Below are 13,024 nucleotides of genomic sequence, written 5' to 3' on the forward strand. Positions count from 1 at the left end.
TATATATTCTATGAGTTTCATACTTTTCGCTCATATTGCAGTATGATGGTCATGTATCAGGGCTTTTAACGAATTTAAGATTTGGTCTGAAATATCGAGACTAGTCTGATGTAGGTTCGTTTCAGATGATAGTCAGGGACGGATCCGGGAATTGTAACGGAGCACAACATGATGAAAATAATATAATTAAGGACAGTTTTGTTAGGTACTTCTGGTAAAAGGTGGGGGCATGGACCAATTGTGTCACCCCCCCCCCCTCCCACTACCAACCCATCATTCGGTCATGTATTACATAGGTATAAACGTGATAGATGGCGATAGGTAATCTCATTTCACGAACCACTTGCGGTCACAGGTATCATAAGTTCTCAAAGCGGGTTTCTGACCAAAACAAAATCTACATTACCCTCTAAAAAGTTAGCAAACTCAAGTTTGATCTAGTATGTGGCAGAATCATCGTTATATTTATTATTATTTGGAAATGTATTTATTTCTGTTTAAAATGATACCCTATTTGTTATGATTTTTCAGTCATGGAATATGCATTACATCGCAATAAGGGGCAGGGTCAAAATTGAAGAGTGTATAGTGCTGCTCCTTATTCTAATGAAAATGATTCTAATACTACCCATTCTATGGCGACAAAGTCATAACAAAATTGGTATCATTTTAAAGACGAATAAACATAGTTTTAAACGATACTAAACAAAACGATAATTGTCGAATGACAAGAGAAATATAATAGAACAAACTTGAGTTTCCAAACTATATTTTGAGGGGTTAATGTATATGAGAAGTTTGATCTCAAGTTCTGTTTATACAGGGATGAAATTGGACATCCACACCGAATCGAGGGCATTAATTAATAAGGATAGCAAGAACGCCTACGAGACCAACTTGTTTTGGGCAATTATGATGTTGTTGTTGTTGTTGTTATTGGATAAGTTATAACGACCCTTATTATCCCATTGAGATATTCACGCCAACATCACATCAGATTAGTCTCGAGTTCAGACCAAATCCATTTTTATGAGTGTAAGCTGGATAGCCAAATAACACTCACATCGCCTAGATACATCATATTCTCTACTTGAGCATATCGTGTGTGATTCTCCTTTTAAGAAAATTGATTTCATTTTCATCGTTTATTTTTATTTTGCCTGTTTAGTTCAGTCACCATTCTATCAAGTAGACCAGTCCACATTATGGTTTCAAATTTCATGAAATTCAACTTCAACCCACAAGATACTGGTGACGAGCTATTGCATTCTCAAATACAGCTTGCATGCATCAGTTGATGCTATGTCGGACAATCCTTTATCAAGGGTATGCATAGAATTTGAATACATGTGTGAACTGGTCTATTACAGATCTTCAGTAAATGTTGTAAGATGTACCATCATGCATTGCACAATAATTGCGTCACAATAGGCCAATTTCGTAATATACACTGTAATACACTGTAATGTATTTCGATTCTATGGAAGCTTTGTGGACATAGTGCCCTGTGCGTCCTAGCAATAACCAAGTGGGTACATTTAGGAAATTTGGTGTTAAAGAGGTAGACATTTGGAGGTAAAAAGGTACAGATTTGCCAAGATTTTCTTCTTCTTTTTAAAGCAGCTGAATATATCTGGTTGTCATAAACCTGTACTTGATTTACGGAGCATAAGGTGTCAATCTGTACATGTTATCCCGCACAAAAAATTCACTGAACAAATTAACATAAATCATGTCATCATGAGATACATTTCTTATTTTTAGTTCATGATTTTATCAAATTAAATTAGGTGATACGTGGTGCTTCATATATCATGTGCGCATCGGTGGACTAAGGTCTTTTATGAATACATTGTCCTGGCGTAAAAGAGAGGAGAGATGAGGTTATAATTATTTGAATATATAGAATGAAATTGGCCTATTCAAACTTATCGACAGTTCAATGAGTAATCGTGTGTTACGCTATCTCAATGAATGTAACTTTCAAAAATGAAATTCGTGTAGTAATGCAAAATAAACAATTTACGATGTAATCGGTAAAAAAATATTATTTTAGTTTCAGTTTTGTTCAAGTATGCATTAACTTTGTAAACTAGTGTTTGTGTGGTGATGTGGGCGAGGGTTTGTGTCTGTGTGTATGTGCGTGTTGTGAGCAGGGGCGTCGCCAGACCTTTTTCAGTGGGGGGGGGGGGGGGGGGTGTAGAGGCCACCGATTACCGACAAAACTAGCTCCCAATTACCGACAAATATATTAATGCCAATGTCCCAATATCTACAAATTTAACCCTATAAACCCGGGCCCAGGATTAAAATTATTTTTAAGTGCCCCCTCCACCCTCCCGCGCGAAATTATTAGAGAAATAAGACGATTCGTTATACCGTTCTCGACTCTTGATCCTTGTCTGAATTCAGTTTACCCACTCCTGCGCAAAGCGCGAAAGCTTTGACTTTTCATTAAATTATTAGAGAAAAACGACGATTCGTTGTACTGTTTTCGACTCTTAATACATGATGATAAAAAAATTGCCGGGAAACCGCCTACTAATTCATATATTTGGTAAATTTGTTTCTCTCATGGTCTGTGAGAGATATAGGGTAGTCCCATATACATCTTTGTGTGTATAGTGCTTGTAACTTTACGAAGAATGGGCCAAATTTCTTATCATTTTGATGATTCCAGAACCTTGCAGATGATAGATGCTAGATGATCAACTTTTTCCGATCGATTCCAAAACGTTTCTTTCACAATGCAATCGCATGACCATAAACCTTTAATCATAGTTTGAATCTTCAAAATGTTCCTTTGTCCGATAAAAAGTCAGTTTGAAGGGAAAAGAAAATTGCCAGCCGACCGACATAATACATCTCACCAACTTCAAACTTCTGCATTGATATAGCACATGAGGATCGAGCAAGATTACCGACACAGCGGACCCGACACAGCAACATAATATCTTTCTTGCCCCCTCGACGTGGTGACTCCTCCCAGCATCCCCCTCACTCTCTTACTCCCACCCCTCTTCTCTCAGGCCCTTACCCCCTCTCTCTCCCCTCTCTTTCACACCCATTTCCTTTTCCTTTCCTTTCCTTTCTTTCCTCTCCTTCCTCTTTTTCTTTTTTCTCTTTCTTACCTTTTCTTTCTTTTTTCCCCTCCTTTTTCTTTCCCTCGATCGTTTTTTTCTCCTTTTCTTTCCCCATCCCCCTTCCCCCTTTTTTACCAGGGGGGGGGGGGGGCAAGTGCCCCTGTGCCCCCTGAATCCGCCACTGGCTATGGTACATTTCGGAGCATTTCTGAATGAGTAAACTGAACATTTTTTGTGGATATTTTACGCCTCACTGGATCCGCCCCCGGATAAGGCGCTTCGAAAATTGATTTCTGTTCGCTCTTTCTGAATCACTCAACCATGGAGACAAAAGTATTCAAGAGCGCATCAAGTAGGTCTACTTCATATGCATAATGTTGCATAACCAAGCTACGGTAGCTTGTATACACACTGAGCAGGCAATAGTGGGTTCTTGTATGTCGATCAGAGTGTCAGATTTCCTGGCGCGGCGGTGCTCCATTATAGCCTGCTCCAAACGGTTCTGTTTGCGGTCATATGCTAATTGTTGAAGGAACTATGAAGAATATCGTGGCTATTTTGTGTGTTCTGCTGCACGTCTCTAACTCAGGTAGGAAGTCATGTATGTTCAGTATCTAGTTTATGATATAAAGTTATACCATGGCCGGGAATGTCACATCGAGAAGCAGACATGCAATCAAGCAGTAGCTAGATGAATGCATTGTATGTCGTTGTTTTTCGGTGATCTAAAACATTATTTAATGCAGATATACCTGCTAAAGGTATATTGTACGACTGACCGTACGTAGGCCTACACGGCAGAGCAATTAAGGGAGAGTGGGCAAAGAAAAGGAGTAGAAATTCAAGGAATGGAAGGATCGAGTGTGTGAGTATACAGTGAGTGTGGGAGAAATAGTTAGAGGGATATATAGAGATAGATATAGTCAGAGACAATTAAGCCTTGATGTAGAGAGAGGGGGGAGGGGAGCGATCAATAGACTTGAGAGAGAGAGAGAGAGAGAGAGCTGGAGAGAGACCAGAGGAAAGCGATAGAGGGTTGTGTGCATGTGGGTGGGTGATGGAGAGAGAAAGAGAGAGAGACACACACATACAGATAGATGGAGGGAGAGAGAGAGAGAGAGAGAGAGAGAGAGAGAGAGAGAGTACACACATTGTCAATGGCCTCCACTTTCCACTCATAACAACACAACCGTTTATACAATATGTTATCACATGACTGATTTATCAGGTGGGCTGTATATAATACAGATCACCTTATGTTTTCGTAAGAATATTTTTCTTATTTCTAACCACTTTTTTGTTAGCACGACAACTTGAAAATGGCTCAATCAAATGCCTTGAAATTTGGCACACATATGTATAGGCATGAGGAAAGAGCGCAATAAGGTTTTCAACCTTGACCTTGATTGATAACGTCATCCAGGCGCCATTTTGTGAAAATCAAAATATGATCATATCTTCATAACGAAAAGACATTTCTCATTCATATTTACCAGGATCAAGGTCAATATCAGTCCGGTCAATTTCACGTCCCCTGCCCCCCCCCCCCCCTTGAGAAAAAAATCATGTAAAAAACACGTGATTTTTACCTTTTTGGGGGTTGGGGGGGGTGCAAATTTTATAATTTTCGAGGACCCCCCCCCCCAAAAAAATGTGCTCACTACCCCCCCCCCCCCCCACTGAGCGAAATTTCTGGAGCAAAAAAAAATAAAAAAAAATAAATAGTGCTCACTACCCCCTACCCCCCCCCCCCCCCCCCCCCCCCCTGAGCGATTTTTCGGCCGGTTTTTCAAATTTTCTGGAGCAAAAAAAAAAGGTGGGCCCCCTTCCCCTAAGAAATCCTGGATCCGCGCCTCAGCCATGGTGTGTAGGACTGACTTCGTCATCAAGCTTGAAGGAATAGCTAGGTCCACAGGGGATGTTGATCTTTAAAGTGATCAGATTAGAAGTTGTCGGACCGATATTTCATCATTGTTATTTTTAATAATTATCATTATTATTAATATTGTTATTATTATAAGTAGTGTAGATTTTTATTGTTATTATATTGTTATTATTATTGTTATGATTATATTATTTTATCATTTGAAGTAACACACTAGTATAATCTCAGCCTTAGACAATACCCATAATATCTAATAGATTTAACACATTAGACCTATGCTTTCTTTATCACCAAATTAATCAGGCCAATCTTATTTTATTTTTTTGCTATGGTTACAGCTTTGTCAGAGAAACCGAATGTTCTGTTCATCGTGATAGATGATTTACGAGCGTCACTTGGATGCTATGGGGGTCCCATCATATCACCAAACATCGATCAACTTGCATCCAAATCTGCTCTCTTCACCAACGCTATGGTGCAGGTAAGGACAAATGGGGTTTACAACTTATTTATAATCAACTTTGATGTATAGACGCTTCCTAAGTCAACGGAATTTGATGTAAACTGTCTTGATTCTAACACTACATCGTTCAGTTACCTTGAATCCTTAAACACTGCATTCATTGCTTCAAGACTCCCAACATATATGGATCGTAATCAATATTTCATCAATACAAATTGTTAATAATGGTTTGTGTTTATTATGCAATGTACATACAAGCACTATGAACATGACGGACATAGAAAGCGGACAAAATATACAGTTCCTCAGGTAGACAAAGGAAAAATTCCCTTCACTGCTATTATGTAAAAATGTGTAGGACAGGTGTCATATGCATATTCACCTGTTCTACACATTTTTACATAATAGCAGTGAAGGGATGTTCCTTTGTCTACCTGAGGAACTGTATATTTTGTCCGCTTTCTTTGTCAGTCATGTTCATAGTGATAATACATCGATCGTAATCAATATTTCATCAATACAAATTGTTAATAATGGTGTGTGTTTATTATACAATGTACGTACAAGCTCGATAACGTCCTTTGGCAGGACGTTAATCCATACATTTGTCCCTCTCCATCCAGGTGTAAATGGGTACCTGATATTATGACTGAGCGTTATAGTTTCTTTGGCGTGACGGATATGAGCGCTATTATAGTGGCCATTATTATGCAATCTAAAAAAGAATCCTTGCGAGATTCATGTATTAACTTATATTATAAAGGTGAAACTCGCAAGGATTTTTCGTTTGATTTTATATAATTATTATCTTCCATCACACGAATATTATTCACATGTACATTTATTTTATATAAATGTATATAATTATTTAATTATGGCGAAAGGAAATGAGAGAATAAAGTCAAATAATACATTTTTTTAAATTGTTGTCCTCCATTTTGACATTTTTGTTGAGGTTAAAAAGGATTGAAGGTTTGAAGTTTAACCGCCGCTCATTTTAATCTGAGACCCGTCATAATTATAAAGAGTTACGATTGATCTGAATCAATCGCAAGTCCTCCAATCAATCGCAAGTTCGCAGTCTCCTATTATTATTTTTTTGCCTGAGAACATGATTTTGAGAATTTAAGGCTCATTCAGTGATAAAAGGGTGGAAGAGGTGGGGGGGGGGGGTACTGGAGAAAAAATAATAACAAAATAAGGGCTAACTTAAGAGGTGGTATTTCATTTTTCCCTCAACTAAAGAGGGGGGGGGGGGTGCGGCTGTTTGTCCTTGACATCCATTGTTTTTAGTTTCTTTATTTTTTGAGGGAAGACTTAAGACCAATCTTTGTTTCAAATTTCTCTTTTTTTTTCTTCTCTCTCACTCTCTACTCTCTAGCAATCGGTGTGTGCCCCCAGTCGAACATCGTTCTTGACAGGGCGTCGTCCCGACACCACTCGCCTCTATGACTTCGGGTCTTACTGGAGGAGACATGCAGGCAATTATACAACCCTGCCACAGCACTTCAAAGAGAACGGATACTTCACAGCGTCAGTAGGAAAGGTTTTTCATCCAGGTATCGTCAATTAATAAGCCTCATAACACATACATATTAGAATATCTTTACGGAGGTTTTACAAATTGGCTTGGTACTTTTCCTCCACAAACAGTAGCAACAACTAATATTATATGCTGATGCTGATGATGATGATGATGATGATGATGATGATAATGGTAATGATTAGAAGAAGAAGAAGAAGAAGAAGAAAAAGAAGATTTATGAAGAAGATGATGAAGAAGAAGAGGATGAAGAAGATGAAGAAGAAGATTATTACAAATCTATAAAGAACATATATATGGCAAGCATCACTGAAGCATTTTTTTCCTTCTCTTTGCGCGGTACATTATGGGAGATAATTGAAAACATAATAGTAAACAAAATTATTACCGAGACGTAGTAACCAACGTGATACAAAGTAAAATATGGCATATGATATTAAATCGGAACTACAGGTTTAGTAAGGATTTGAAAATTATTACTTCATCTTTTAATAATGTAGGCCTAATTTTCAAACATTCGTATGGAGTAATGATGTACGACGTGTAAAGCACAATGTAACTCATTTCTTTTCATAAATTGATTTTGTTTCTTCTTTGTAATTCCAATGCTATTTTATATCGGACAATGTGTTCAAGATTCATAATATGACCTTGGATAATTTCTGTTTGGTTTGACAAGGTGTAACAAGTGGTGGTCACGATGACTATCCATATAGCTGGTCTGTTCCTCCTTACCATCCACCGACAGAACAATACACCGGGGCCAAGGTTAGTACAGATCTTGTTTGGATCGAGGTACGCCATTTCATGGCCAAATTATAGTATATAAATAGTAGGCACATTTTTTTTTTTTTTTGGTCCTCCAAAATTTAAAAATTTGCACCCCCCCCCCCTGGATCCGCCACTGGTAGGCAATTATGTTGATTCATCCACGTGTTGGCAGTGTTCGAAAGTATAGAGATCACATTCTGAAGATTACATTTTATGCCAACTTCATAATATTCTTTCCAACTTTTCGGGGCCCTTCCCCATTCCTCAGGAATGACAATTAAGGCTTGTGGGTGATCAGAATATTAGTATTATTATACAATAGTATTAATATTTTTATACATTTCGTGGTTACCAAAACAATTATTGATTAGGGCCTATATATATCTATATCTATGCAAAAATGTATATCCATGTATATACATGTGTATATATATATATATATATATATATATATATATATATATATACATTTATATACTCTCTTATATTATTCTATTTTCTTTTGATAGGTGTGTCCCACTTTGGATGGCACGCTTCACAATAACGTCATGTGTCCAGTCAACGTAAGTGTCATGCCACAAAAATCACTCCCGGATATCCAGTCTCTAGAATTCTCCTCATCTATCCTGAAGAACCTATCCGTAGCCCTCCATCCAACAAACAAGCAAGGCAAACCGATTGAAACCGGTCAGCCATCTCAGGACATGCAACCGCCCTTTTTCTTGGCCGTTGGATTTCACAAACCGCACATTCCGTGGAAGTACCCAGAGGAATTCAAATCGTTGTACCCGATCGAGTCGGTTTCTATTGCAACCAATCCATACCGGTCTCCAACCCAGCCGGATGTCGCCTATGAGGATTATTACACTATGAGAACTTATAGAGAAGATGTGAAGGCTATGAATATGAGCTTCCCCTTTGGAACAATACCACTTAAATTCCATGTAAGATAATCCCTTGATCTAACAAAAACATTGAATTTAATTTTAGATTTAGTCTTTAGTGTTACTTAGCAGCAATGCATGACATTTTGGCCGAATTAATGGGTTTACACTAAACATATTAAAAATATGTTTTATTTCAATTGGTGAACTCGGGGGACTGCATGAAACAGACAGCCCATCCCCAACACTCAGAGAGAGAGAGAGAGAGAGAGAGGCATGAACAAAACAAAACAAGAAAGAAAGCAGAAAGAAAGAATAAAGACAGTGTTATAAGTAGTGGTCAAAACATTTAATATTTGAAAAGGAGAAATGTTATGAGCTCATTTTCAAATTAAATCTGGTCAGTGGGTCTATATTTTCTAAATTCCCGAAATCATGGTCCTGCATGAAAAGGAAAACTTAACATGGCCACCTTTTTATGATAATCGCGTATTTGTCATGTTCACTTATCGATCAATGAGCATTTTTTCCCCTTTAATTTTCGGACAGGCTCCGATGAGACAGAGCTACTATGCTGCTGCATCCTACACAGATTCCTTGGTGGGAAAACTACTCCAAACCCTGAATGAAACTGGCTTCTCAAACAATACCATCGTCGTTCTCTTTGGGGATCATGGTGAGTTGATTTCTTCAAAATTCCTTGATCCCTCCCCCTTTCTCCAACTCTCAGTCTCTATTTCATGTACCCATTTTGCCTTTCTTTTAAAAATACTGTTTTGTAATTTGTTGGTATTAGATAAGTTATTAATAAAGCATGTTTATGGCGTGTATGATGGCTTCATTTCTCGACCTTGCATAAATCGTATCATTATTGTTGTTTCTAATACATGTAGTACTTCTGATGGCATATATAATTTCCATTAGATAAACGTTTGTTTAATTCAGAGCTACGTTGATATACGTAAAAGCAGAATATATTTTTGTTTGGAGGAAATAACCCTGAATGATACAGAGGCGGCATACCACACCCCTATTACCTTCCAAAGTGTAGTCATAATTCATACAATTATTAAATTATTGCAAAGGCAGAGATTTCTGGGAACATATCTTCTTCGCCTGTGTTCATGTACTCCTCCCGGATTGAAAATAACCTTTTGTTTTTCTACCTCTTAGGATGGCAATTAGGTGAGCATGCAGAATGGTGCAAGTACTCTAACTATGAACTGGCAACAAGAGTTCCTTTGATCGTTCACATTCCTGGTGTTACAGACAAGCCAATGTCATCGCCAATCAAAAATCAACTTCAAAATTCTCTAAAGATGATTCAATCTCAAGACAATGTGAAACTGTCTGCTGCCAGTGGAATGGTTGTTGCTGAGTTTGTAGAACTTGTTGATCTGTTTCCCACCCTCTCTGATCTCGCTGGTATTACTGTTCCACCTGTATGTCCTCCAGAGCCTTTCAATGTCACCTTATGTTCCGAGGGGTACAGTTTCGCCCCTCTCCTGGAGCCAGTCCAAGGCTCCAACACCATTCTGCAGAAAGATGGCATGAAGAAGTTGACTTCAAAGCGGTACAGCAGATGGAAGAATGCCACATTCAGTCAGTATCCTCGTCCAGGGGTAATCCCAAACAAAAAGACTGATCTCCCTAGTCTGGGTGACATTACTGTCATGGGGTACTCTATGAGGACCAAGGATCACCATTACACCGAATGGATAGGATTCAATCCAAAAAATTTTCAAGGTAACTGGACCGATGTAAAGGCTACAGAACTTTACTTCAATGGCTTGGACTATGATCAAAACCAAAATGTTGCTGCTGATCCACAGTTTAAGGACATCGTTAAGCAACTCAGCTATCAGTTACAGATGGGCTGGCGCGAAAGCCTACCCGTCCCTGCATAAAGCCCAATGGAATGCATATATCGCCCTTTATCTTAAAGTCAAGAAGTTATCAGAACTCCAACAACATTTAAAAGTCAAAACCAGAAAATGATAAAAAAATAAATTACCCATCGTAAGAAATTTCTACTAAACAAAATGCAAAGATTTAACCGAAACAAAGAAGACATTGTACAGTTTCTCAAGCAATGTATTTTTAGTTGTCATTTGATTTTAAATCAATTTTTGATGGTACAATATGTATTTTGAAATGATATTAAGAAATTGTTGTAAATATGCAAAATTCAACCTTATGATTACAGGGACTGCTGTGACCAGCTGTCAACAATTATCTGTTGATACCTGCACTACTCACAGTTGAACAATATATACAAACAAATAATAAAACCTGTAATGGAATGAATTGAATTGAGTTATCATATACTCTGCAAGCAAATTTTTTTTTTTTTTGGTCGATGAATTGACGTTTTGTCTGACATAGGTCTTCACGTGAATAGAGACCTTCAAAATCTGCAGTCTGGAGCCATATGAATTCTTTTACGAATACATATTTTTTTACATAACAAGTTTAAGTAACTGATATAAAAGCTACCCGATTCTGAAAAGAAAACCCAAACAATGAGGCCGACACTATAATGGATTTATACAGTAGGCTTGCGGGTGCACCATGTGTGAGAGAGAGAGAGAGAGAGAGAGAGAGAGAGAGGATTGAGGAGTCCTGAAAAGGACTCCGACTCGGTAATCTTTCTTGGGGGTGTGTAGTCCTGAAAAGGACTGTTTGTTATCTTGCTTAGCTTATAGTTCTAAGGAGAACTATAGCGCTTGGAGAGGATGAGTGGCTCGACGTTTCGAACAGGTTGACTATCCGTCGTCAGGAGTGGTGCACCCGCAAGCCTACTGTATATCTCCATCACCATGCAAGCCGACACTTATAATGGATTTGTGTTACTGTAATACTGATATGAAGATATACTGATATAGTACTGTATGTTAGCAGTATAGTGCACCTGCATTGCGTTGTAATCAATGAGCCATATTTTTTGGGAATTATTGCCAACATACAAGCCTTTTTTAATGGATGGTGGAACTATAAAATGTAAATTAATGAATGAAAAAAAAGTGTAGTGAATTGTGTTTAGATATTACACAGTGCCTTGTAGGCGTTACATATTATTTTCTCATTTAATTTCACAATGAAAATATTTCAGGAGAGTTGGCAATGTTGTTATATTTTTTATTTCTTTACAATTTTATATACGTGCAAGGTGTATATATTCTTCTTCTAGATATACATATATTGTTATATATTAGATAGCTTAGACAAACACTGAGATGTGATTGGTCCAGAGCTCGTCACGTGATATTAATTGTGAGGATCCAAATTGTTATATTTTCCTGGCCGGTCACTTTTCAGTGTTATATTAACCAGCTGGTGAAATGAATATATTTTTAATCAATGCATGTCGCCCTCTTGAGGACTGTATGTCACCAATTACACACATTACACCATTACCGTGGGTCATTTTTTTCTTAATATTTTGTTTTCATGAATTTTGTTTTCCCCTTGAAATTATTTTCCCCACATTTTCTAAGAATTTTTTTTTTCTTGAATTATCTTGAAATATTATTTTCCGTCAATTTTTGTTTGCATCTCTTTTTCTAAAATGTTGATTGTCCCCGAAAAAAAAAATCGGGCAAAAAAAATATGGACCCCCCCTCAAAAAAAAAAAATCAAGCCAAGGCTGACTGGCAGGGGGTATATAACATTCTTTGGACCTGAAGGGAGTTATATTTTCCATCGTGACTATATTTTCCTCGAAAATATAACCACTTGGGAAATATAACTCCCTTCAGGCTTCAGCGGTCCAAATAATGTTATATTACACCCCCTGCCAGTCAATAACTGTATATTGTACGAGGTAAATTTTATTATATCCTGCATCAAAAGTTTGTTGGCTTTTGATTGGTTGAGAGCTCGTCACATGACCAGAAATATTTAACCTATTTTTAGAAAGTTCTATATGAGAGTACTATTTTGTTTTACTATTTGGGAGTTGAAAAAAAAATGTGAATTTTTTTTTGGAATTGAATCAATTTTGTTTTTCAAATCTTAAAAAAAAATTCAAAATATTTTAAATCTTTTTAGATAAAAATTGACATTTTTTTTGTTCTAAATTTTTTTCTCCCAAAAATGATTTTTTTTTTTTTTTTTTTTTAAATAAATTTTTGATGCAGGATATAAAACAAATATATCATGCCTTCTATCCGAGGTACCGGTTAAACTATGGGCCTCGGTGACTCCAAAAATACCAGTGTATATACATAATTACTTGGCGCCATATGAAATATGATAGCTGATATTCAGTGATAAAAAGGGTTTTTTTTGGGGGGGGGGGTTTGAGGGGGAAGTTACTGGTCATGTAATGACAACACTTGCAATAAATTGAAATAAACCAGTTAAAGTTCATATTGTCTTTTTTTATGAACGCTT

At 37.3% G+C, this 13,024-nt stretch overlaps 1 protein-coding gene across 1 annotated transcript; it reads left to right on the forward strand.

Annotated features, from left to right (window-relative positions):
* Positions 1 to 3,471: 3,471 nt before the first annotated feature.
* Positions 3,472 to 11,736, forward strand: LOC115918435 (iduronate 2-sulfatase-like). The gene is made up of 7 exons (XM_030978349.1): positions 3,472 to 3,672; positions 5,307 to 5,449; positions 6,813 to 6,990; positions 7,654 to 7,742; positions 8,255 to 8,689; positions 9,179 to 9,305; positions 9,803 to 11,736. Exons 1-7 carry the CDS (start codon positions 3,600 to 3,602, stop codon positions 10,534 to 10,536), a joined length of 1,779 nt encoding a protein of 592 aa, XP_030834209.1. The 5' UTR covers positions 3,472 to 3,599; the 3' UTR covers positions 10,537 to 11,736.
* The last annotated feature ends 1,288 nt before the right edge of the window (positions 11,737 to 13,024 follow it).

Source organism: Strongylocentrotus purpuratus, unplaced genomic scaffold, assembly GCF_000002235.5.
Source record: "Strongylocentrotus purpuratus isolate Spur 01 unplaced genomic scaffold, Spur_5.0 spur5_scaffold_1, whole genome shotgun sequence".
NCBI lineage: Eukaryota > Metazoa > Echinodermata > Echinoidea > Camarodonta > Strongylocentrotidae > Strongylocentrotus > Strongylocentrotus purpuratus.